Source organism: Chelonus insularis, unplaced genomic scaffold (genome assembly GCF_013357705.1).
Source record: "Chelonus insularis isolate UGA/USDA-ARS -01 unplaced genomic scaffold, ASM1335770v1 contig_44_pilon, whole genome shotgun sequence".
NCBI classification, from domain to species: domain Eukaryota; kingdom Metazoa; phylum Arthropoda; class Insecta; order Hymenoptera; family Braconidae; genus Chelonus; species Chelonus insularis.
Genome location: NW_023276585.1, coordinates 225,766 through 253,136, shown reverse-complemented (window position 1 = coordinate 253,136; position 27,371 = coordinate 225,766). Strand labels below are relative to the sequence as shown.

At 26.9% G+C, this 27,371-nt stretch overlaps 1 protein-coding gene across 4 annotated transcripts; it reads right to left on the bottom strand.

The window, feature by feature from the left end:
- Positions 1-447: 447 nt before the first annotated feature.
- Positions 448-26,897, bottom strand: Hnf4 (Hepatocyte nuclear factor 4). Of its 4 annotated transcripts, none has more exons than XM_035088175.1 (8): positions 26,668-26,897; positions 25,781-25,909; positions 5,303-5,504; positions 4,929-5,023; positions 4,253-4,389; positions 2,947-3,226; positions 1,879-2,031; positions 448-1,812 (listed from the first exon to the last, which is right to left on the bottom strand). In XM_035088175.1, exons 2-8 carry the CDS (start codon positions 25,860-25,862, stop codon positions 1,304-1,306), a joined length of 1,458 nt encoding a protein of 485 aa, XP_034944066.1. In that variant the 5' UTR covers positions 25,863-25,909; positions 26,668-26,897; the 3' UTR covers positions 448-1,303. The 4 variants fall into 4 exon arrangements, with proteins under 4 accessions (XP_034944066.1, XP_034944068.1, XP_034944067.1 ...); XM_035088176.1 differs by having other exon boundaries at positions 449-1,812; positions 1,879-2,013; positions 26,668-26,896; XM_035088177.1 differs by lacking the exons at positions 25,781-25,909; positions 26,668-26,897 and adding an exon at positions 19,781-20,003.
- Positions 26,898-27,371: the final 474 nt, after the last annotated feature.

Genomic DNA, 27,371 nt, shown 5'->3' with positions numbered 1-27,371 from the left:
CAATAAAGATAAATCTCTACAAAAATGTAATAAAAATGATTAAACTTGGTGGAAAAATTATGACTATTTTTACGAAATAATAGTTAATAAACTTAGAATAGTATAACTAAACGTTTAATTTTTATATTTAATCTTCTTCATTGAGACGATATTTGATATTAATTGCATTGTAATGGCAATAATTATAAAAATTTGTATGCTTTACAAATTAATTTTTGATGCCTGAAAATATTTACAACAATATTTTGATGAATTTCCCCAAAAGTGGAATGTAATATATATATATATATATATATATATTATATCAATCAGTAAAATAATATCGTTAATTTTAATTTTTAAACATTAATAACAGCACCAAGATATATAAATTTTATCATTTGAATAATAACAGCAACAATAATAGAAATAATACATCAACATCTGAAGCAATATTGGTATAATAGATATCAAAGCTCTTATAATAATTATTCAAAGAAATTTTTGACAAACTGCTAAACTCATAAACAGTGATTATTTTTATATTTATTACTGACTCACTTGTCTTTAATGTTGGAAATTGCATTCATGTATAATATCAAAATAGTTATTTGATTATTATAAATAATCCTCTAAAATTATTCATTATTATTATCCTCAATTAGAGCAAAAAAAAATTAGAAGAAAATTTTACTTTAATTATTCATTAAAAAGAATTAACAATAAATTGATGTTTCACTATTCAACATAATATCACATATTATGCGTCCTTATTCTACAAATTATAATTTTCACAAAATTTTATTCATATAAAATTATCAATATATTCTATTGATCCATAGCCTATACTTATATCGAGCGCTTCTTCTATTTGATTATGATAGGTATAATATTAATTATATTCTTAACATCTAAGTTAATATTGAGCAAGAGTTTGAGCACTAGGTATGTTTTGACTTTTGTGATTATATCGATTATGATGATGATTATAATGTATTTTAGAACTCGATAAATTATTTAATCTTAACTACTATTACTTTAACTTAACTCGAAACTATTTTTGATATAAAATATACTCTGGATGTATACAAATATTTTTATATAAATGTCAATTTGACTGGATCAAGGCACTTGGTTGTATATTTATCAACACTACACAATTTGAAATTGTGTAAACATTCATTTTACAATATTAGTATGATAATTATGTAATATCACTCTTATTTAGCTGTAAAATAAGATGAGGTATTCTTAAAAGAAGGCAAGATGCAATTATTGATCTTAAAAAATGTCAAGTTCTTAAAACTACCTCTTCAAAATCTAGTCAAAATGTTGTTTCTGTTTCTAAACTCGGTTCCTGCTTAAAAAGTCGAAACCCCGTAACAGAATTATTTTCTTCATGTGAAGTAATTGAAGTTAAATCACGTAAGATCATTACTGGACTGCCTGCACCTAGCATGTGGTCTTGTGGACTCAGAGGACCAACATTAGCTGGAGTTAATGGGCTACTTGGACTTTCATTACTACTCACGTAACTCTCAGGTGGGTTAGAAATAGGTAGAGGAGTTGCTGTACCATTAAGTTCAGTAGAAGCACCTCCCAATAGCATTTCTTGAAGTAAACTATCGATGTGGGCAACTCCAAACAATCTTACAAACTGAATTTGTTCAATCATTTGCCAAGAAATTGATTGTAGAGCTGGTAGTGTTAAAAGAATTTCACCGAATCGACCTCGACTGTCATATTGACGATCACTGATATAATCTTCAAGATTTATTTGGATTTGATAACGTAAATGCTTTATTCGTGCAGGTTCACTCAATCCTTTTGCATCTGAAATATAAATTTTTTTATTAACAACAATATTCTTAGTAATGATAAAAAAAATAGTTAGCTTACTTGGATCGAAAAATACTATGGCTTTGAGGCAAGCAAATTCCGTGTCATCAATTTGAACTTCGTTCAGGGGCTTGACCAGTTCTTCCATTATTCGTATTCCAACTCGGCTCATATCTAGGTCTTGATTACGTCCTTCTGCAGACAATGATATTACTGATAACCACGGTTATACCGTTCAAGTTAAATAATCGCGACTGAGTCCGGCTTTGTAGAAATGTCAAATTTAATTACCACACCAAATTTGCCATGCATGCAAATTAACATCACACAAAAAGGCCGAACTCAGCCAACTAGCTACACCCCAATAAATCGTGCAAAATCTTGAGTTGTCCAGTTCTTTAAGTAATGTACTAAATAATTGTTAGCGATTATCACCATCCAAAATTACTAACAAGCATAGAATTTTTTTATTTTACTGCAAAACACAAGATAATTTGCTTGTAGTTAAAAAACTAGACAAGTCATACCAGTTTATTCATTAATTTTTTTTGTTGATGTAATTAAACACATCTTCCAACATTATATTGAATCAATTAAGGTGCTAATTACGCAGGAATAATCGCAGAAAAAAAATAATATCAAAATAGAACTACTGTGATTAATATCTTTGATTTTTAATGCTAAAAATTGCAAAAGCAATTTTTAAATAAACATAAAAAAGTGCGTACAACGCTTAAATTGCGAGGAAATGAAGTGGTATTTTTTATTACAAAAAAAAAAAGACTGAAGAAAAAATCTAAATGACTCATTGAAAATAAGTAGAGCTCCTTTTATAAATGATTACACGCTAGTCTAGAAATACAAATTGCTAAAATCGAATAGTCTTTTCAAATTGTAATTTACAAATAGATTATTACATCTTTTTAAAGCCTCTATGCAATACTACTATCATCGAATAACATACAGATGAACAAATAAAAAATTACGCAAATTTGTACCCAAAAAATTTCTACAAATTTACATAAAGTTAGTAGTTGACTAGTTTATTGAAAGAATTAGTAAACATAAAATGATATCATCTTATAAACGGCAAGTAAACGAGCGAAAAATCCTTTTAAGTTAACTTACCAGGACAACTTTTTGTAATAATACAATTATTGCCTAGTAGTAAGACGTCATTGAGATGCATACTACGCCTTGCTACACCAAGAAGAAGATGTTCTCCAGCATGTGCCCTAAGCAAAGCAACTTGATCATCAAGGGTGAGTTCACTGAATGCAGGAATATATTTCGCCCACTCTACTAAAATTAATAGTTGCTGTTTCATGCTGTCACACACATCATTGATGTTTGCTATCTGTTTATTACTGAGATCAGTCTCATTACTTGGGCTTCCCAGTTGCTGAACCTAGAATACATATCATTCTAAATTCATCAATCCATTCTTATTCTACAATCTTTAATTTATTCAGTTATTATATATGTAGGATAAATGAACCAATAGGCCTGACCTAAAAGATAAAAGAACCATATGACAAATTTAAATATTTTTTCGTCTAGAAACTTTGTCGAATAAAATTATTATTTTTATGTAATAAGAAATTAAACTGGAATGTTTAATTGTGTAACATTTTTAAGATAATTTTTACAATAATATAATTACATTTAATGTATAATTTATTTATTGACTGATTATCCTATTGTTATTAAAAACACGACAAATATTGTTGAGTAATATTATTTTTAATGATACCGATTAATAAAATTTCAAAATACATTAGTCAATCTGTGATTCGAATTTTTCAGTAAATTATTGATGAAATATGTTTTGCTTCATGTTGGTCTTTAACAAAGTAGTAAATATTTTATATACTTTAAGTGTTAATAACTAATTCATGAACGGTTCATTGACGACTCATTCTGATGACCTCATTGATATCTAGTCTATTCATTCTTAACAAAAATGAATTTTCATATGAAATGCAATGAATGCGGCAATTTTAAAATAAATTGTTCTAATTTTCATTTCAGAAAACCACAAAAAGCCATTTACGTTGGTAGTAAAAACATTTTGAACACAAGGCTTATAACATTTCATTTACATTCTTTCAATTTATTTTCCAGTCAGAAACCAGACAATTTTAACTCACAGTGAGCTATTACTCACATTTTTGTGCATTAAAATTAATATAAAATACTTTTAACTGCTACTAAAATATATTTATGATCAAGTAGATATATATTATTTTACAATTTGGATACTTGGCTTGAATAGTAATAAAATATTTGTAAATAAATTATATTGAAATATTGAGTTTAAGGAGGAAAAAACTCAGGTATTGGTGTTTATTAGCCCGGATATTTCCGCGGTCAGACATTAACGGTCGTGGGTAAAGAATATAAATATTCAACAGCGAAGCTAAATTAAACTGACCTCTAAGGCCGCCCCGACTTGTCTGCTGAGCATTTCAGCTTGAAGCAAAGAGACAACGGATAGACCACCTCCATTGCTTGTCTGCTCTTCATAACTTGGTCTTCTACAACTTATCCGGTCTCGTTCATTCTGCACCGCTAGAAAATAGTAACATTCTTTTAAATTACCTAAATTAATTATTAACTTTAATTACCACTTCACTGTTGATGAATTTAATGAGTTTCTTAATCACATTAAAAATTCCATCAATAAAATGAACAATCAATTTTTTATATCTACTACTTTTTCTCCATTTTTACTATACCTGAATATTAATGGATAATTATTGTTGAATCATTTTTATTCTTATTAAACTTTCCAATATTAATAATGAATATTTGATTTTTTAGCCTCATAAAAAAAAATATTATTTATGATATTTTATATTTATATTCTTTTTAAAAGATTGAATAAAGTTTGAGAAGAATTGAATAGGATCAAGTATGAATAATGTGTATTTGTAGGAATATAAATAAGTATTTTTTATTTTTAACAATGACATTTTGATTTATAGATGGTTGAAAAAAAATATATAATTTTTTAGATAAATAACTATGTAGGTACTTTGAAAAATTGAATTGCAGTTAGTCATGAATCTTATCAATTTTACTCTACTGAATGAATATTTCCAATTTACCTTCTTTCTTCATACCAGCTTTAAAGCATTTTCTTAGCCTGCAGTATCTACACTGATTTCGTTTGTCCTTATCCACAACGCAATTTCTGCTGAATCTGTTGGTTACAGAAATCATTACATGTTTTTGCAACTGAATAAAAATAAAAATATTTAATTAAGTGAATGCCATAAATCCAAGGAAAATTCATTAAATATTATTGAATATATGATATTATTTATCATGTACTTTAATTATATTCGAAATACCGATTATTCCACTTTTTTATTATCATCGCTACACATTGTAATTGAAACTCAACGATGTTAGATATTACTTTTTTTCTAGTCATATTGCAAAAGTGTGTGTATAATTATAAATTATGATAATAACTAACCTGCACGTGTACAAATGATTTTTTCTAACTGAGCGCCGGAAAAATCCTTTACAACCATCACATGAAGCTGCACCGTAATGTTTTCCTGTTGCTCTATCACCACAAATAGCACAGTGTTGGGATAAAACACCACCAACTCCTGAACCTGGAATTCCGAGGACTGATCCTCCTGTACCACCTGCTCCCATACTCAGATCAGCATCTGGAAAAATATTAATCATTTATTAATATGTCCATCTTAATTATTAAAATTATTATTACAGTATTAAGAAGGGTAAAAATTTTTTGTTTATTCAAAATTCATCAGCATCAGTGAAGATATATATATATATATATATATATATGTATTATGGAGAAAAGATTTTTTTAATTCAATAATCATGATTTATTTTTAATAATTCATATTTGAATTAATATAAATCTATAGTTATCAATAATTTATGCAGTCAAATAAATATTTTAATTTGTAAAAGTATTCATCGAAGTAGGTCATATGTGCAGTATCTTGTAATTTTATTGTAATGGATGGAAATAATTTATGACAATAGTTGATGAGAAGGCTATAAAAAATTCAATTTTTATAGCAAGGACTGGACAGAAATAATTTGTAGATAAATAAATGATTGAAAATAGTATGAATCTAAAGTAAATTTAAAAAGGAAAATCTCTAAAATTATTTGCTTTATCAATATGAATCTGTTTAATTAATTAAACAATGAATCATAATTTTTTTTCATCATCAAATAATTAATCAAAACTTAATAAATGAATAAATAATTTAATTCAGGGTTTTAAGATAATATTTAAAACGTAACCATTTCTTTTTTTAAGTATCTAAATTGATAAATCAATAAAAAGGATGAAATCATTTATAGGAAAAAAATTAAAAATAATTCTTTACACATTATTTAGAAAGCTTATGTGATTGCGTGGTTTCTCTTATCAAGTATTGAGTGATTGTATGGCGCTACATCATCATATATCCAAAATCTTGTTTCTACGAATGACTTTATCGTACGTAGACATATTCTCATTAATACTACCGTAAAAGTCGAGGGTCGAGATAACAATTATCAGGAGGGAGAAATCAACACACTTATATTGTTCATCATGTGTAAATAAGTTGAAAGATGTATGTATACATTCGTTAAGATCAGCACAGCATTAAAACTTATTCTCATAGCGACAACATCACACGTGTTGGTATAATGAAGATAGTTAAAATTTTTGCAAGCAATACTATCGGTCATGCGCCAGATACAATGAGAGTATTAAAGATAAGGGGAGGGAAATGATTAGCCTTGAGTGGGAAAAGGTGATGGCTTCAATTTATCGTCGTTTGTTTGCAACTAATGTATGTAGACAGTGGAAAATTAGCCAATTGTATTCAAAGTTGTTTTTCTTCATTTTGCAATGAGATGATGCAACATTTATTTGGTCTACGAGTTCATAAAAAATTACATGAATCACTTATTTATCAAAATCAATGACAAAAATGAAATCACATCCCCTTAACTTTGTCTTCGAAATATTTTGTTTGGCAAAAAATAATTTAATTATGTAATTAGAGTGGAATAATTCACTGGATGTTTACATTAGCTTTTTCCACAAATCGAACGTCAATACACAGGAAATAATTTATGGAAAAACATTTATTTATTGGGTTAAGTACTTTAATTAAAATTGAGTTATAAAAATTCATGAGATGTCTATTGAATTATTTCTTAATACTTAAGGTTCAGTAATTATTTCTAGGTATATGGTGATTCTTTGCAATTTTAAAAACTGTTTTTAATTATTAATTAACACTCATTTACTTTGTAATTTATTTTGAAAATATGTATTAACAAAGCTATGGTAGAATACAATTAAATTCATAAATGTTAATGGAAAATTTATTAGGACTTATTTTTTATTTGTGATTGTTGAAAAAAAAGATATTATCATAAGAATTATCATTCAATATTTTCTTATATTTCAAATAAAAATTTCATTTTTAGTCAATCATTTGAAAAATCTTGTTAGTTATAAATAATTATGACTAAATAAATAAGTAGTTCATGTCGTTATTTTTTTGTTTATTTGTTTATGAGTCTTGGTAAGAACTGTAATACAGTTATAACTATAAATAGACATTTTGTAAAGTGTAAAATAATCAATGGAATTTTTCCAAGATAAATAATTATCAATTTATGTAATGTTTTAAATAAACAATCGAGAAAGTAACTTTTAATAATTTTTAAATGATCATGAGTTGAAATCATGATACGAATAATAATCACAAACAATTTTTTGTTCAATACACAGTTAATTTTTTGTCTGATCTTTATCAAAATTATCTTTCACAATTTAATAAATTCTATGAAATATCGAAGCCGTTATTTATCAGCTGTTTGATATAAGTATTACATGGAATCTCCCAGCTTATAATGACAGAAAAATACAAAACAAAAATTTTTTCATTTAAAATTAAATTTATTTTAATTTTTTAAGAGAAATGAAAATTTTCAAACAATCATCTAGACTGAATACTCGTCATGTATGACGTTGATTTCTTACAGGGGAATTCTTTAGATGACGCCTAACCTACCGCAATGTTATGGATCCAAAGTCTAATATGTGACATCGCTGTTATATCATATTTACTTCCTACGTGGCATAACACAATCTCTTTCGATCTAATCAGATAAACTATTCAAATATTCAGGGCGAAAGTGATAAAAGTTTGTATTACTTGTCACACTGTTTACAAAAGTGATTTTTGTTTTTTCGATTGTTAATTCTTAATATGATGATACATTTGCTTATCAACAAATATATGCATTTTTAATTCACATTTAAATAAATGTTATTGCAACAACAATGTGATTTTAACAAACATCTACTCTCTAAATAATTTTCATTCATTAACTTCATTTCAAATTTTAATTGTCATAGTTATTATTCAATTTAAAAAATACACTTTACGTTCATTGAACCCAATATATTTTCACTTTCACTGTTGTTAATATAAATAAAAATTATTATTTCAAACAATAAGACTTGTCTTTTATGAGCTTTTTACTTTTAGTCATTTCTAAATTGTTGATAACGATAATAAATATTATTGCACAAGGAAGCAGACATTGGTGTTTATGATAAATGATAAAAAGCATCAAAGTTATAAACATGAAATATAAATTTTTATAAAACATGATAAATGATTGGATGTAAAAGATTTTTTCTATGAAATTTTAGTCTACATGAAGGTCGTTGATGATATTAATGCTTTTGTAACTGTACAGATAGATGAATATCATCAAATATTATTCATATGTTTTTATGTTGAGTGCTTCGACCTCGGATATTCGTCAAAATCGATTACAGAAAATAAATAATAAAAGGAAGCATATTCGTCCAGACGAAACTTACTACTACTTTAGGCATCAATCAAAAGATTACACAAGTTTTATGTAGGTACCAACATATCTGTATGTATCATGTAGTACCCACTAATATTTATACTACTTAATAATTTCATAAAATATTCACTGATGTTTACACATTTATAGAATAGTCATAACGCAATGCTGTCTCTACTCCAATGAGCTCCACAATTTTTCATTACATCATACAACAGATAGTTCAATGTAGAATAATAGACACTGTCTTTAAGTTTTACATTTGATACTGACATGAAAAATTACCCATTATATGTCAGCAGTTAATCAGTCAAAATTAAATGAAAAAACTTTCATTATTCTAGGTAATTAGACATTAAAGAATCATTGAAGATTATTTTGCATTTCATTATTTGTATTCTTCACCAAGAATGATGATAATTAATTAAAACTAGATATCAATAATATGAAAAAATCTGTATCTCGTTAAGATGTTGATGAGATATAAATGAAAAAGTTCATTTGTTTCTTGTGATAGAGAGTTAATTTTGTTATTTCCAATTTAAGTAAATACAAATAAAATAATAAACAAAATTGAAAGTTTTTTCAGTTCTTATTTGTTGTTAATTTTCTGAGCATGAATGATTAACAGCAGAATTTCTTTCAATGAAGATTTATATATTGGTTAAATTACTATAGTTATTGCAATGAATTTACTTCACTGATGCTTGTTCAATTAATGTATGCATTGACTATAGTTTCTAGTGCGATTCGAAAGATCTATGAATTATTAATGTCACCATTGGGAATTTTAATTGAAGCAGGAGATAAAGTTAAAGCTTTATAAATACAGGATGACAGTGAAAAGTTGTTGGAATTAAATTCGTAATTTAAATTTAATAACTTCATTTATCCTAAAATCTGATTCTTATTAGACTTCATCTTCAAAATCCATCACTATCCAAAAATAATTATTACACATTAAATATTTATTCTTTTTAATGATTAATATTTGCAAGATTTAATTCAATCTTATGAAATGCATGTGTACTGATGCTAAAGAAATGGAAAATAGCTGAAGTTATTTTAAAAATGTATATAAGTTGATGATAACACATTAATGTGTTATTTTAATCAATGCATATTAACAAAACATCTATATTAAAGCATTAGGAATCAATGAACATAGACATTTATTATTATCAATAGCAAATAGATAATACAACGAAATAATTGGGATAGATAATAAGAACAGTTGATTTTAATGAGTCTAGTGTTATCATGCTTATTATGACCGTGCAAATTTCCTAGACATAATACTACCTCGAAGTCAAGGTTAATGAACATTACAAAATCTTGGCGGCGATAGTTATACATGTGAGGAATATTTTCTCAACTTTTTTAATAATGATGGGTACAATTGTACATTTAAGTGTGTATAAATAGTCAATATTAGACTGAAGAACCATTTAAAAGACTCTTGAAGCCTCCAGGGCATTATTTGGGCATGCTATGATCATTATGAAATCATTACGAGTGAGTGTATGATGTAAGTAAATAAACCTAACAGTCTGAGGATACAGTCCTTGAAAGTGCATTATATACATAAATATAGTGAAAAATAAAATCTGGTATAAAATGTGAATATTTAATGATCTATAATTCATTTTAGTCTGCATATTTTATCGAGATGTAGACTTTATGAGGTAACAACTCCTTGATTATTTTAATGACACTCATATTATATATATACATATTTTTTTATTTCAATGTTGTTATTATTATGATCATTATCATCATCATAATTTTTTGCAATAATCACTGCAATCAGGGATTATAGAAGAGAAAGCTATGACAGAAATATACTTTGATGAAAATGCATGTCATTTTATTAGTGTAGATGTAGTATAGAAATTTAGTAGCCATCAACTAACCGATGATGTGCTCGTAATATCCTTTAAGTAATAAATGATTCTAAGGTACACAGAAGTAGTTCCTTATAACGTAACATTTATTACAGTTAGATTACCTTTCTCCAATCGTAATATCTATTGATTTCGTATCCGGCGATAAAAAAATTATAGTTAACTATACACTGCTTTTTAAATATCATTTTTACCACATGCTTTACAATTATAGAAAGTACGTGTAATGTAACATATGTTCGAATTAAAATTTTTTTTTTATTACAATGTTGATCCAGTTGATGGTTTCATTGTAAGTCGCTGAATACGGGAGGTGTGTTAAATAAATTCTGGTAGAAAAAAATTATTTTCGTTTTGTTTGAAATAGTATTTAAAATCAATCACGCACTGTTCAGTAAATCATTAGATAAATTTCCGTGTAAAAAAATTTCCTGGTAAATAAATACGGTATTATTACCGGGTTACGTCACTTTGTGACAAATATGACAATCGTGCTAAGCATTTACTAGCAATCCTGACTATGTACGAAATTTATTTGCGAAAAATGTTTGATCAGTAACTCATTCTAATGTTTACCTTAATGAGAAGTTTTTTTTGTTTAAAAAATAGTGAATTTTTAATAAATAAAATTATTAATTTGCTAATAAATAATAAAGTAGAAAAATCTAAGTCATCGTTTGACTGAAACATTTATTACTTTTTGCATTTTGAATATTAATGAATTTTTTTCTTCGTAAATCATAAAGAGATAAGGTTTTTCCAATAATTCAATCATCTGTATGATACGAATTGAAGTAATGAAAACTGTAGTGAAGTAAGTATCTATAAGTGCTGAGAAATTGAGAGGAAAATATAAAAATAGGAAAAAAAAACAGAGGAAAAGACTGTGTCCTCGAAGTCATATATGTAGACGAGGTAGCGGTCAAGTGTCAAGACTCTTCCATATAGAGTTCTTGTAATTGTACATACTTAATTGCTATCTCGTCTAATATAAAAAACCTAACAGGTTAACAAAAAGTTTCTACTCGCATTTTTCTGCAAGTAATGTTTGCCTTACGCGTTCATTTTCATAATTAGCACGTCCAGTGCTGTTCTAATCTCTACACCATTTCGAGAGAGCGACGATTATCGAGTATACAACTCGCGTGTCTCTAGACGGTTAGAGAAGGAGTTGTCAGAAGTGTGTTGCAATAATACTTTTTCCCCTATCTGTCTGATATTGGAATCTTTTCAACAATCTGGATGCAAACGTAAGACTATTTGATCGATGATTGCTCTCTAACATACATCTAATCAATAATTAAATGTATTTTTATGTTTAATGACTTGTGTAAATGCGTGATGGTATGAATTAAAAAATGGAAGGTAGTAAAAAAGGTTATTAGATTCATTCTCGAAGTAAATCCATTCTTGCGTTCGTAATAAAATAAACATTTTTTTTTCGTCTTTTTCATTTTTATCAATTGGCTCTATTTATTTTATTACAGTGATTAGGGAATCTTTTTTTCATTACAATACTAAAAAAAATTGTCATCATCAAAAAAATAACTCTAATTAATAATTAAATAAACTTAAAGTATGATTGATAATTTAACAATAAATAATTGTGTGAAGCGTCTTTTAGAATCATTGGAGTTAATTTTTTCCGCAGTATATTCAATCAAATATAATTTTTTAATAATAATAAATCTTTTTAACCAACCAAATATAATAAATCGTCTATTACTGTGGCATTTTCTCATAAGAAAATTACTTTAAATAATATAGTAATAAATTTACAGGACATATTTATGGATTTAGATTCCTTCTGTGATGTTGTACATTATTTAAAACGTGAATAAAAAATCAAAAAATGCTTCAATCATACAGTGAAACAAGTCATTCAATAAATTAACGTCAATTTCTCTCGACTGTAGTTAATGATAGAAACCCAATTATTTTTCAACAATCAATACACTCATTAAGCCATTTATCATTGAAAGAAAAAAAAAAGTCAATAAACAATTTTTCCAATATAACTTTCAAGTTTATTCTCGAAATTATTTTAAAATAAAAAAATTTAAACATTTTTTCTAATAATTAGTAATTATTTGGGTTAATAAATCCATAATTATTCAAGTATTGTAAGACAATAATCATAAATTTTAAATGTACAGTCATGGATTACAATCAAATCTCTTTTGTCCGGATTTTTTATAGTCGATTGTCCATATCATGTTGATAAAATATTATTTACTATTTGCAAAATCATCGGAGTAATAAGTCTCCATAATGTATTGATAGAAACATCAATTAGCTTCTATCCTACTCTTTAAGTATCAACTCAGACTATAATTTCCATTTTTTTCAATCGTCAGATAATTGCCGATTTTTCTACTAGTTTCTATAATAACTCTATAACAATGTAGTATTATTTATCGATCAATCTATGATGACTTCAAGTGTAATAATAAATCAAAAATTTCGAGAAAATTATTTTTCCAAGAAGCTTTAGCAAATGACATAATGAAATAAAAAGTAGAAAAATACTTGTGAATTAAGGATGACTTTTTTCCTTCATTTGTGCCTGCAGTCAACGATAATGGAGTTTTGATAGCCCCTCTATGTTTTTTTTTATATTTTTTATATTTACAACACTTTTATCATCAAACTTGTCTTTTTTCAACTCCATTATCAAGTGACATAGAGAAAATTCATGAGGAAAAAGATACTATTTAATTGAGAAAACAAAACCTTGTTCAAGTTATTAAGTATTTAATTGACAAAATAAAAAAAAAAATAATAAATTTGTTCAAAACAAAATCCTTGAATACCTGCTTCTGCGTGCTGTATCTATTTGGGAGTCTCAGAATGACACGGTTAACCGCTAGCAAACACGCAACGAATCGTGTTTCTTGTACACGAACTATTTCACATGCGTATATATTAAAGCATATACCTACTTACTCTGTTTCCGATAAATTTATAAAAGATTGTGCGCAATATGTCAAGAGTAAAAATGTGAGGAATAACAATGGATTAATCAACAAATTAAAAATCATTAATTGAAAAGAAAAGACAAAAAATTACATCAAATGATTATTTAAAATTAATACCTGCTAATCCCATTGTTGATATGAATATGTATTTTAAAAATCGTCTTCTTATTTTCTTGAATTTTGGAATTATAACCAATATCTTATTTTTATCCCTGACCAATCAGTAGATAAAAATAAGAAGACAAATGGTATCAGTTGCAGTACCAGTTGGCTCTTCTATCGGCACAGATAGAAGGTAGATTTAAATGATTTAGAACTCGCGTGCTTCAACACTGACCAAGTGGTATACTGACGAGTGGTGTTCACACACAAGTGAAACAATTAATAAATTGAAAGTGTTGTTAACAGGTTTACAGGGAGTGCACGAGCGTATGTATCATTGACGTTATCTTCGTATCTCGTTATTTTCTTTGTTTAATTTAGCCACTGTCTTCGTTTTTGATATTTTTTAAAACTTTTTTTTTCCAATTGTTGTTATTATTTTCCCGTTTGTTGCAATAACAATAAAAGTGATAATCTTTATATCACGAACGAACGCAAATAATTGTCAGCTTGGTGGTTATGCAAAAGAACGAAAATAAATTTTGTTCGGGGACACGACTGTTCACAGACTCACGAAAATCTGTCGTATTCATGGGCTTTTTTTTCTCTTTTTCCGAAGTGATGACGAAGAATCTCCAGTCTTCACCCATTTCGTGTAACCACGAGATAGATAAAGACATAAATATGTCCACAAAATAATTGTCAAGTCTCTCAGCAATGACCAATGATTGTTGATGACGTTGTAAAAATATATCCACGAAAGAGGGAAAAAAGAGGGTTATCGGTTGAATATATTTTTTTTCCTCCTCTTCTTCCACTCTTTCTCTCTCGTTCCTACGTATAGATATATTTATGAATATTAGCCGTCTCTGTCTATCACTATAAACCACTCGACGGCCAGTCAGCAACTGGGAAACAGCTGTAAATGCACGCATGTTTTGCGCCTCACATCAACTCTCCAAGACTGTCGCGTGTGCAATAGTGGGGGATTTAAAAAGACGAGGCAGAATCGCACACGCCAGTCATAGATCTCGCAAGATTACAATCAGTTGAAACTGACAACTCTATTCACTTCTTCATTTTTTTCAATCTATTAACTACTGGATACAATTAAGCTTCATGCATCATTTTATTCAGCTGTGGTATACCATTTTACCCCATTTATTACAATTATTTATCTATATCTGACCTAATTATCATTTATTTAATGATCATCATTAGCAAAATAGCAAAATTCGACAATAATATGTTCGTTATAAAAATGGCCATTATTATCATTCTGATGTTGGACTAGCAAAGACAGTATTATTGTGTGATATATAGATCAGAATGGAAATTTACAAACTTGTTTATATGCGTTATTCCAAGCTTTATATGTACACAAGAATGATAACCATGTCATGAGTTTTATTTTTTGTGTATTAAATCATTTTTTGTCTTAAGAATTGATCGATGCAACATTTTAGGTCGCATGTCAGAACGTAACAGATCATGCCCAATGAGAGTTCCAACGAGTAGATGTTACATAGTAGTTAATAGCCAGGTTAATAGACAGGTTGAGACATAACAAGTCTCTTTGAGTTGCTTCACTTTGTGTTCCAAGACATATTTTTATGCAACAGACAAATAAATGAATATCTGTCGTTACAATAAACCAAGCACGCATTTCGTCCTGGTCAGGAAGTCGTAACGTTCATGTCACGAGATTGGAAGGTCGACGGATGTTAGATTTGTCGTGATATCTTGATGTAAATTAGCTATGAAGGGTTCCGACCCAGCTTTGAAATCACTCTTCATCACAATTGAATCATGATTGTAACGATACCAATTTTGTTTTTATTTTCTTGCAATCGTTAGGTATCCTAGAGAATCAAAATAACTAGTTGGATTGTCATGTGATTTAATCATTTGCGAGAATAGAAGATGATTAATTATTAAATGTCAATAGTTAGTGGTACCAAGCTAAACTTGAATTCGAAATCAATTTTTTTTATCAAATAAGTTTTCTACAAGATGTGTGGTTGACAATCTTGTTTAAGTTAAACAGAAATTATTTAGCTTTGATTGAAAAACTTAGGAAGTTTGGAATTATTACAAACAATAAGAAAAAGTTAAAATTATAAAAACTAGGTAATTATTAAAACAAAAAGATCATCTTAAGCTTCAAAAAAATGTTAGTAAATCAATTCTATCAATCATTTAAGGAAGTGAATCCTGAGTTATTGGAACAAAAAAATATTGCATAACTTGGAAATAATTTAACATATTTTTTCACCACCTCTGCAAGCTACTGATAATATTAAGGATCACCTTAAAAATGAAATAATAATTATAATAATAAATTGATGAAATATGCTAATGCATCCAACCTAAGCTTATCATGACAAAGATGATCCAGCCTTGAAGAAGACATGCATCAATAATATTCTTAACACTGCAAGTCATGGTCTCTGAGAAACACCTTGGCTCTTTACTCCACGTGCATATGACAGTTCTAAAAAGCTGGAAGACATTGCTAAAGTATTATGTTATGCTGTTTACGTATAGTTATAAATGATGAAGTCATATTTTTTGCTATTTTTTACCAATCACTTTCATATTCGCTAAAAATATTCATTGTGTTATTGTGAATGATTAAATGAATTAAATGTTCATATAGTCCTTAACATTTAATCAAGTTTAACAAAAACTCGTAATCAAAATATCATTTTTATTTTTTTGATATGAAAGAAATTTTTTATCAATTAATGTGTTAAGTGTGAAGTAGAATTTAAATGATATTATTGGAACAATACTGATATATTATAGATTATAGATAATGTTATTGAAAAAAGTTTCAAGTGTCGACAAGTGTAGATCAATAAAATTATTTCGTTAAGCTGATAAAATTTCTATAAGAGCATCACTATTTTATAAAAAATTATTTAATTAAAAAAATATCTTTAAAATAGGCAATTTGAATGGAAAAATGCATTATTTAACCAAAAAAATAAAATAAAATAATTAATAGTAGAGTAGGAGAGGAAACTTTTTCGTTAAAATTAATTTTATTTAAAAAAAATAAATAAAGTTAAAATTATCCGAGGTATTTCTCAATAGTCCAATTTCCAGAGATATTTAACAAATATAGCTAAGTAATTAGCTAATTTCTCCGTTTATTTAATGCCGGAAATTATTCTTCAACGGAAAATAGACTTAAATAACTGTGTAATAGTTGCGACAAAGCTACCAATTAACTTAACTTATCGTAAGAAATAAGTAAAGTTATTGTACAGTATGAGAAATTCGCCATGGACAAAGCGGTTGTCGCAAAATGAGTCAAGTTGTCTGATAAACCAAGTGTTAGTTGCGACGAGTAAGTGTTCTTGTTCCTGTTGACGTATACAACAACGACTGGAAAATGATTCACATCATGATTTTATTTCAATATTATTAACACGTATATTTTTTAATTACCATTACTTGAATATACTTTTGATAACTCTAATCAACTTTATTAACTTAAATCTGATTACTGTTAAAAATATGATATAAAAAATGTCACTCTTCTCTTATTTTTGTGAAATTGCGGTTTGATAAAAAATTTATGGTTTTATAAGATAAGGAATTTTGAGAATCGTAATCAGATCTAATTAAGATAACCAACTATTAGAGTTCACATTTTAGAAAAAAGTTTTATTCTCTTTACTAAATTATTATCCATTATTTTCTACTAAATTATAATGTTAAAATGAATATTTATTTATTTTGTTTTGATTATGTTGATTATTTCAAGTAATTAAATGATTATCAATAATTAAAATAAATTCTTTTCATTCAAATCACTTTATCATAGTGATATTTGCAATCTTTAATCTTCGAAGATGTCATATAATAAAAGTAAAATTATATACACAATATTGCTCACTGATACTTTGAGAAATATTTGAATACACATTTGGCACCATATCATAATAACGTATTGCAAACTATTATTAAAATAAAAAAGTTACATGTGTTTTTTTGCTGTGGAATGCTCGAATTTTCTAAGAACTTACATGACCTCAGCAGGTCTTAAGAGTAATAGTTTTACTGGGCGAAATAAAAAATATAGAAAGAATCACTCAGTTGAAAGAATTCATGTTAGAGTTTCTTGCAGTAAATATACAGCATTTAATAACTGGTTACATGTAAACTTTTCAACTATACATTTACTGTCATCGGCAAATTAATTATGGTATTTGTTTTATGTTGAAATACATGACTTTCAAAAGTAATAGGCAACAAAAAATTACATTATATTCAAATTTTCTCAATCACCTTAATAATACCAAAAAAAAGAAACATTGATGATGTTGCTGATGGTAGTGATAATTTTTGATAAATTTGAAGCTAAAACCTTGGAGCAAGTTATTGAGTCATCATTAAAAATTTGCACGTTTCATCTTGACTTCATGTAGTATTCAATTATACAATTCATCAATTTGGAAAAAAAATGATTGCTGTTGAGATGCATCAGAATGAAGGGAAAAAAGGCTAAAGAAATAGTCAGGGGTTCATTTTTTGACGTCAATAGTAACTCCTATGATAATCAATTATAATGTACCTGTATGATATTCATCATTTGTTAAGGTTGAATCTTTAAATTACGTAAGTAAAAGCCATCTTCTTAACGAATGGTAAGAGGATAGTAAAGTGGTCCGCGTTGGTGATGCTATTTGTCTATACAATGTAAAGAGTGATGCGGACACTCATAATCGTCGATTGGCACAATGCATTTACAAGGTCATGGTAAAGATACCATTGGCTTACTCAAGAATTTTACATTAGCATTTTTGTGATGTTTTTATTTTTAAATAATATTTAACCTGGCTCTACCTTTATTTACCCACGTGTAGATGGGTAATTCATAATTTTAGGAAAAGAAGAGTTTGAGTTTATGTCATAATTATTTTCATATTTTATACTTAATCATTTTCATCATGTAAAAAATTCACTTTTAGTTATTAATTTTCATCTTTTAATAATAAATATGATGTATAAGACAACCACAGTCTATGGTAATTCAGTGAGAAAGGAATTGTTAGCTACAAGGGAAGTTCTTTCATTATTTGATATAACAATTAACAGTTGATGCTGTCATTTCCCAAGTTTCTAACATTTCCTAACTCCAAAAATTAATGAGAATTTTATTCATCAATAAAGATGTTTCAATTTTAAGACAAACAAATGTTGGAGAAAAAAATAAAAATTCCTTTATTTACTTTGTTCTCATTTATTTTGAAACATTATTATAGTATCCACTATGAATCAACATCAAACCTTACTGGTGTAGATTATAATGAAATCTTTTAAACAATAACAATGTAAAATGATTCAATAGAAAAGAATAATTAATAAAAAAACTTTCTGTAAAGATCAATCAATTAATGATAAAAATAATTACGATTTCAATGTTTTAGTTGAAAATGATGAGCTAGGGATTTCAGGCAAATTAGCAATTTCCATCAGCAAAATATTCTGAAATAGTTTCTATCTTGGTTCTATATTCATTTTGTATTCAGCCATTTGATTCTACACAGAGACAATTTTTTTTACTAAATTTAAGTGCAAAAATAACAAGTACACGTTTCGAAATTTAGAAGTAAAAATATTTCTATCCAACAGTAAATTTTGAGTTCTAGTAAGTAAACTTGATACTTAAGAAGTGTCTTAAGTATAATCTAATACTTACTTAGGATAACTCAAAAATTACTTAAAATAGTAGTAATAATTTCATGAAATATTCGATTCCATCATATTTCCAAACTTTTTTATTTAGATAACTGTTTTACAGTTTCAAGGACTAAAGCATTATATTATATACCTATAAATGATGACTATTATTGAAGATTAAACAGCTTTACAGCAAAAAGATTAAACTGTATAATCACTAGTGGGTAATACTGTTACGATAATAGAGATTAATAATAGAACAATAATTTGATGATACCACTGTAGTTAGTGATTAGGAAACCACAAAAAGGTCATTAATAATATTAACAGTCTAATTAAATGGATCTGGTAACTACTATCTATCAACTTGTTTCTCAATTTATTGGTCTATTAGCTTACCAAGCATCGTGAAGAATTGATCATCGAACCTCATGTTGACAAGGAATTCACTCACTGGAGCACAAGATACGAGATGTAAAAGAATACTTTATGAATTTTTCACAAGTCTATCAGCCTCGTGAACATACTATTCTTGGAAAGAAAAGTCAAATAAGGTGTAAAACTTGATCAACACCCGAGGAAATAGTTGAAAAATAGTTAGATTAACCTGTATAGCTTGCTAACACAGTGGATACTAAATGAAGCGACGTAAGGAGTTTCGTTTTTGAAAGAGGGAAAAGTTAAGTTGGTGGGGCACAAACAAGCTAAGCCGATAATCTAATCTTGCTGCTGACAACTGCCTTCCCTCGTGCGTGAAAGATAAAACGGTGGAAGGGTAGTGCGGGATGTAATAACCATTTCATTTTCTTTCTTTTTTATTATTAATGTATCGTGCTTCTGATGGTTTGTCTTTCATCCAAGAGAAAGAATAGTGGGGGAAGCTTTGTATTGTCCTCACGGTTGGAAATGAGCGATAAGTAACATGGGATGTAAATCGGTAATGAATCATTTGTTTGAAGAACAACCTCAGTGAAATTATGTTGTTATGTGTACTTGGAGAGATTTTAACATTGATTTATTTAAAGGCCAACACAGATTGACATTTCATTCTTATTATGCATCGCAAATGTATAAAATAAAATTTTTGTTATCATCAACAATTTTTGAGTCAATATATTTTGAAAATTATTCAACATCAGTAGATAAAGACTTTTAGCTTCTATTATTGATAATATCAGTTATTTTAACTAACATGACACACTGATAGAAGAGATTGTTAACAATTAAAGTGGTTTAACTTCAAATAATGTAAAACATGGTTTGTTTTCATACAAATAAGATTTTTAAATATTTAATCAATCATGTTAATCATTAATAAATATTTTTTAACGATATCTAAACTAATTTTATTGTAACCAAAATTTTTTTAACATTAAAAAATTTTTTTTAACAATTACAAATCTTCTCTATTAGTACTTTTTTTCATTTTTATTTGTAATTAATAAGCTTTTATATGAAATACCAAAGGCTGTTTTGTTTCACATCAATTTATGGAAAGATAATATTGTAGATAAAAGGATAAATTTATCTGTCGTTTTGTATATTCAATAAACAAATATCCTGAATCGCTTGTTGTTCTTCAAAATATATTTGTTTTACTGCTACTACGTCCAAAGAAAGTTATGAAGCCTTTAAACTTACAAAGAAAAAATCCACAAAATTTGAAGACATCAAAATTAATTGATTGATTAATGTATTTTTTAGGATGATTACAGAGATAAATAGGAAATAATCTTAGATAAAATACTTGTAACTAAGCATTAAAAAAAAAAAAAAACTAAATGTCAAACAAAAATTTCCACTGTCTAATAATTAATCTTCTCAATGATTAAAAGTGCTATTGAATGTAATTAAAACATTCTCGCTACAATTTTGCAACTTACAAAACCGGCTTCATTAATAACATGAGTTAAGCATAATTTATTATAGCTATTTTATGGTAGTACTAGCAACAGAGAAATCATATTAATACTCAATAAAAATGATTAATAAAAAATTCAGATCATCTAGAAATTTTGATAATAATTTTATGAATAAAAAAAAAAAGGTGGGCATTTATTACTAATATTTACTTGGAATAATTAGAGTAATTAAATGATTTGTATTGTTCTATTTTATTTTAATTAATACTAGTTCATACTAATGATGTGTCATGTTTTGTACGAACACAAACTGTAAATAAACTCAACCTCCCTTTATTGGATATATCACTGTAGACTAGTGATTCATCTTAGTGTGATTTAATAATAATGGAAAAATGCAGTGTCATAATAAAATAACCAAGTTATTTCCACTGAAAGAAAAAAAATTATCTTTTAATTGCAGCAACTAATAATGGCTCTAAAAAGAATAAGAAACAAAAAATATTATTGTTCTTTTGTGAGAGGTGAGAAAATATTGATAACTTAATGAGAATCGATGTAGAGAATTTCTAGTCTGTTTATCGAAAAACCGGTCATAACTAAAAAATAAACTCCTACGAGACAATATAATTGATAAAAAATAAAAGAAATTGATGCTACGTATTATGTATGCAAGAAATAAATTAATAAGAATTATTAATTGAGTGAACATTAGCTGATTTTATCACGAGGAAACGAATAAAAGTTCTAGGAAAAAAATATGTTTTTTTTTTATTAGAAATTTTTAAAAAAGAAAAATAAATTTTCTTCAGCTCCCTATATGTTGATATCAAAAATAAAAATATTTTCGATTCTTTGTAGAAAAGCTGATGAAATAAAATTTTATGAGAGTAGTATTAAAATGATAAATAAATTTTTGCTTTTACATTGTCACCTTTGACATCGTAGATGTAGCTGAAAAAAATCAAGGACGCTTGTAAAATAATAAAATAATTATTTTGATTGATTAAAAAATTTCGAAATTTATTCAGTCGTTCATTTTTAGAGGTACTAGTAACTGAAAATTGAAAAATGACAATTTACAGGAAATCAAGTTCATTTTTATTCAATAAATATTAATCTCAAAATTGAAATTTTTTAATGTAACTTCAAAGCAACGATTAAGATTGACCTTTATCAATAAATTATTCAAGTTTTTTGATGCGTCATAAAACTTTTGCAAAGTGAAGTAACGAGTATAAGAAATGGTTATACAACAGATTAAGACGCTCAGCCTCCTTATGTCCAGGAAGCTTTATGTTATTATCCAACATTGATCACGGTGCTATTAATACAATCAATAATGGCATAAATTATTATCGAAGGCTGTATCAATGCAACAAATATCTCTATATATTTCAATGTTGTTGATAATTGATAATTACCAATATTCTGAATTAATTGATGACAATCATGTGTATTTGGTGTTTGTCCAACCAATTTTGTTATTATTATTATTATCATAATCACATTTCAGTCGTGATCGAATCACTCAGTTGAGATTACCTGCTGCTAGATTAGCATCTCAACGCCATTTTTATCCTGATAAATTAGTGGAATATTCCGAAGTCCAGTAATATTCAGCATGTGACAAATAATACCATATTTTGTCAGTTGTTTTTTATTTACCAGTCTACATAAATATTATTATAAATCAAAATTTCACTTCCTTCCACACAATAAATAACAACTGCAAGGATGTTGAACATCGTAGGATTAAAAATTTAAGTTTACTCCAAAAATTATGTATTGGCTTCATAATCATTTTTTTCATTAATCTTTTCTATGTTGGTCTACTTAGTGTTTTTGAGTTGTCATCAAAGAATATGATAAAATAAAACAAATTGCTAATAATTTTATATAATGAGAATTTTGCATGGTAGAAATTGAATATATGGAATTATGTAAATGTAAACTAAGTGATCTCGTTATTCTTTTCAAGCATGCTTTTTTAGTTATAACTGTGAAGAGGGTTATCATTTGACCTCTTCAATAACTTACATATATATTTGAGTTCTGTATATTATAAATTCATTTTTTATATCTTGGGATTAAATCTCATGCAATACTTGCCCGCAAGACTCTTTTTGCTCTATATTTCTAATAATTTCAAAAGATTTCATAAAATTTAGAAATTCCTTATGATAAAAATTTGATTATTATTGTTTATTAGATTATATTTATATAAAAAGAATGATGATTAATAAGAATGAAGAAGATATAAATATCGCAGTCTTAGATTGTTTATGAATACAGATCTTATGAATAATCGGTGCATGAAAGATGAATTACAAAAAAATGGAAGATTTCAATGTGAGTATTTAATGATTACTGATGTTGATAAACGAATGCACGTGGTGTTCTATTTCATTTTATTATAAACTTATCACTAATTTTTTAATAACTAAAATATTTCTGTAATTAATTTATAATTGAAAAACTCTCTAGATTATTTTTGCAAAAAAAATTTCTTTTTAAAATAATTATTTTAAAAATTAAACTTTTACATGATGTTTATCGCTATGAGTTTTTTCAAAAAATGGTTTGAATTGTTGATAATATTTTTTAAATATTACCCAACATATTTAGTTGTAAACAAAAAAATGGATAAACATTAAAATAGTACTTTCAATTAATTATAGTCATAATTCAAAAAATGCAGAAAAAGGGAGAGAGCAAAAAGCCTTGATTCATTAAATGTATTCTCATAATTGTTATTTTTTATATCTCGATTAATAAATATTATGACATAGAGTATAATTCTGAGTGTATGATAGATTAATCAATTATGCTAGTATTACCGACCTAGTCTTAGGTTTATGTTGTTCGTTTTACTTATTATGAAAAGTTCACCACCGGGGTCGTTTGGAAATTTAGAATAATGACAACCAAGTAGATTATTCATCGTGAATAACAAGTAGGTCTTACTAAATACGTTTTGTATTTCGTTTCAATAGATTATTTTACATTTGCATTGAAAATATATCGGTGTTAAGAAGCGGCACACCAAAAAGCAACCGAAGAAATGAAAAAACGTTCTTTTAACTTAAAAACAGACAAGACAATTTATGTTATGAATTTTATGCTGCAATAATTTAACAATTAACAATACGTAATAAGAATAGTCAAGATAAATGACACTTTTAAAATAGGTTTCTATAACAATTTATAAAATGTTATAAATAAATATACAAAAAACTACATTTTCATTTCAATATTATTAATGTTACATAAATATCTCAGCAAATATGTCTATGGTATGACAAATCTTCTATGTAAGAAACTCTTGAATTTTGCATTACTATTTAGATTTCACATATTTGTTTAAGATATTTTTTAAATTATAAGAGAATATCTTTCATGATTTCTTGACATATGTGTTTTTTCTCCATAGTTTCTACAAGTTTTCAAGCATCTTGCATTATAGACGTGAAAACGACGCTTCGAGGTCTAGGTCACATCATATGTTGAGAGTCTCTTTACTCATAACGAATAGAAGTGATGGTGATTGAGGATAAAGACATTCAAGATTCGAGTAGAATTTAAAAATCATTATGAATAATATGTGTCCATCTTTGATGTCTTCTTATAAAAAACTGTTTAATAAAGAATATGTTAAAATCCATTTATATTCTTCAGATAACTGATTTTTTTAATAAAACAAATTCTGTCAAATATGATGAAGTAAATAATTGAGCATATAATAAAGCTTCTACAACTGTTGAAATTATAAAAAAAAAAAAAACGAAAATTATATAAAATAAGTTGTGATAAATTTAAATATCTAATTCTGTTTTTTTTTAAGGAAGATCTCAGAACAGAGTCAACATAAAAAGCCATCAAATTAGTATTCTTTCAAGACGATTAAACAATAAACTAATCCTGACATTTGTTAGTAAAAAAGGAACTTTTTGTAATACTGATTGTATACATATCAATATGCAAATAAGCTGAAATGACAAGCTTCGTTGGTTCAATCAAATAATTATATTTTTTACTCTATTGCAGAATAAAAAAAACATTCATAGTATTTATGTTAATTTCAGAATAAATTCTTACAAAAATAGTTCTGAAAATGTACATATGTGATTTAAATATCCTTCAAAGTGAGATAATTAAGATTTTTTAATGCCATCAATAATGAGGAATTAATTGATGCACTTTATTGATATGTGGATAAAAAATTGTTCTTCAACTTGATTATTTTGTTGGTTATATTGAATATCACTTAACGGTGGTAATTAAATCATCAATTAAAACGTATTAATATTTTATTTAATTAAAATAACGCGTTCAGATAATTCAAATTGGATAATTATTTTTTCTTTCACTTTATCAGGGAGGAAGCAACGTGAATAACGTACAAAATTGAAATATCATATAACGAATATTAAAATATCTAAAGAACAAAGAAGAATAAGTTATTATTATATTATTAAATTAATATAACTTTTTTATAATGGAAAGACTTTTTTTTGAATAAATGTAAAAAACTTACTAGATGATGATGGTGATCGAGGTGAATGGTCCAACATATTTTTTGTGACCAATGGCAATTCCTGAATATTGTTATCTTCCATTTCGACAAGAAGCTTTTTCCTTTTTTTTTAAATATTAGCACTATGAACTGTAAAATATGCATATATTTACAAAAACTATCGCGTGACCTACGGCACTAAACAGCAGAATTAATTGTGACCCGAAATGACTGCCGTTTAAAATACTCATTTAATTAATTGTATTATTCAAAGTCAATTCTACTTAAAAACTGTCGTTTCACTTCAAAATATTATCAGAAAAAGCTAAAATGTCTTGAGTATCTATTGATAAATTTAAAAGTTGGTGGCCCTAATCTCTTTTCAGTGATTAGACTAGGCGATGTTTCTATAACATGATTTATAACTGAATAATGAGAATAACAGTAATTTCAACTTCTATTTTTGTCTTTCTTGCTATCAGCTATTTCAAAAACTTATTCTTTTCTGATGCTACTAATATAATCTTGACATAATTATTTCATTACAATATTTTGATACTAAATATATTTTAAAAAATAAGTTAATATATATGGATACATTATATTAAATTTATAACGAATTGTTCAGAAAAGGCATCTATAAAAATTATTTTTTATTCATATGATTGATTGAAAATTTACCGACTAGAATTCTATCTAAAGAATTCCTTTTTATCGACGTTAATTATTTACCAACAATGGCAATAGTAATTTATTATCATATGTCGATAATATTGATTGCTGTTAACAAAACTCAATTCATTTACAATTTATAACAATGATGGCGCTATTTTTAATAACACCTGTTTCATCTGTCGATGTTTTCTTGATCTCACTTCATTATAATCGACCACTTCTATCTCTCTCACCTGGCTTGCCACGTGGGTATCTGAACAAATTTTTTTCAACACACATGAACAATAGTAACTCAACTTCACAAATATATCAATACTAACGTTTCACAACAAAACAGTAGGAGTAAAAAACAAAAGTTGTAGAATGTACTCTCAATAAGCAATTGTGCTGGTACGGCCATGATACTTTCGTCTTTTTGCCATCACCAGAATCACCAGACAGTCGCGACAGACAGATATACGCACAATGAGCGCGTAAATGGTCATACTGTATGATGGGTGAGCGTAGTTGACACTCACTTTCATGTGTGTGGTATTGAGAATATGGAAATTCAATTTAAAAACTAGTACTGATGAAATTAATTGCTAAAGAAAATCATAATTTGAATAATCAATAAATTGAATTATTTAATCTTCTGCCATTTACCATAAAAAAAATAAATAAATTTATTTTTATAATTTTTACTTGCTAATTGAGCGGCTAATCTTGAAATAATTATCCTTCTATAATCATCATCTTCATTTTATTTTCCTCATTATTGGTACTATTTTGCATGTGAAGATTTTGAGATAATATCTCTTTGCAATATGTAGCTGATTGTCCCATTTTTATGCATTAACAATAAAAAGGTTTAATTGTTCGTAAAAAGCGTGTCAATTTCTAGAAATGTATTTATTTTTATTGACACAATCTTTCAAAAAATCTTAACTACCTACTA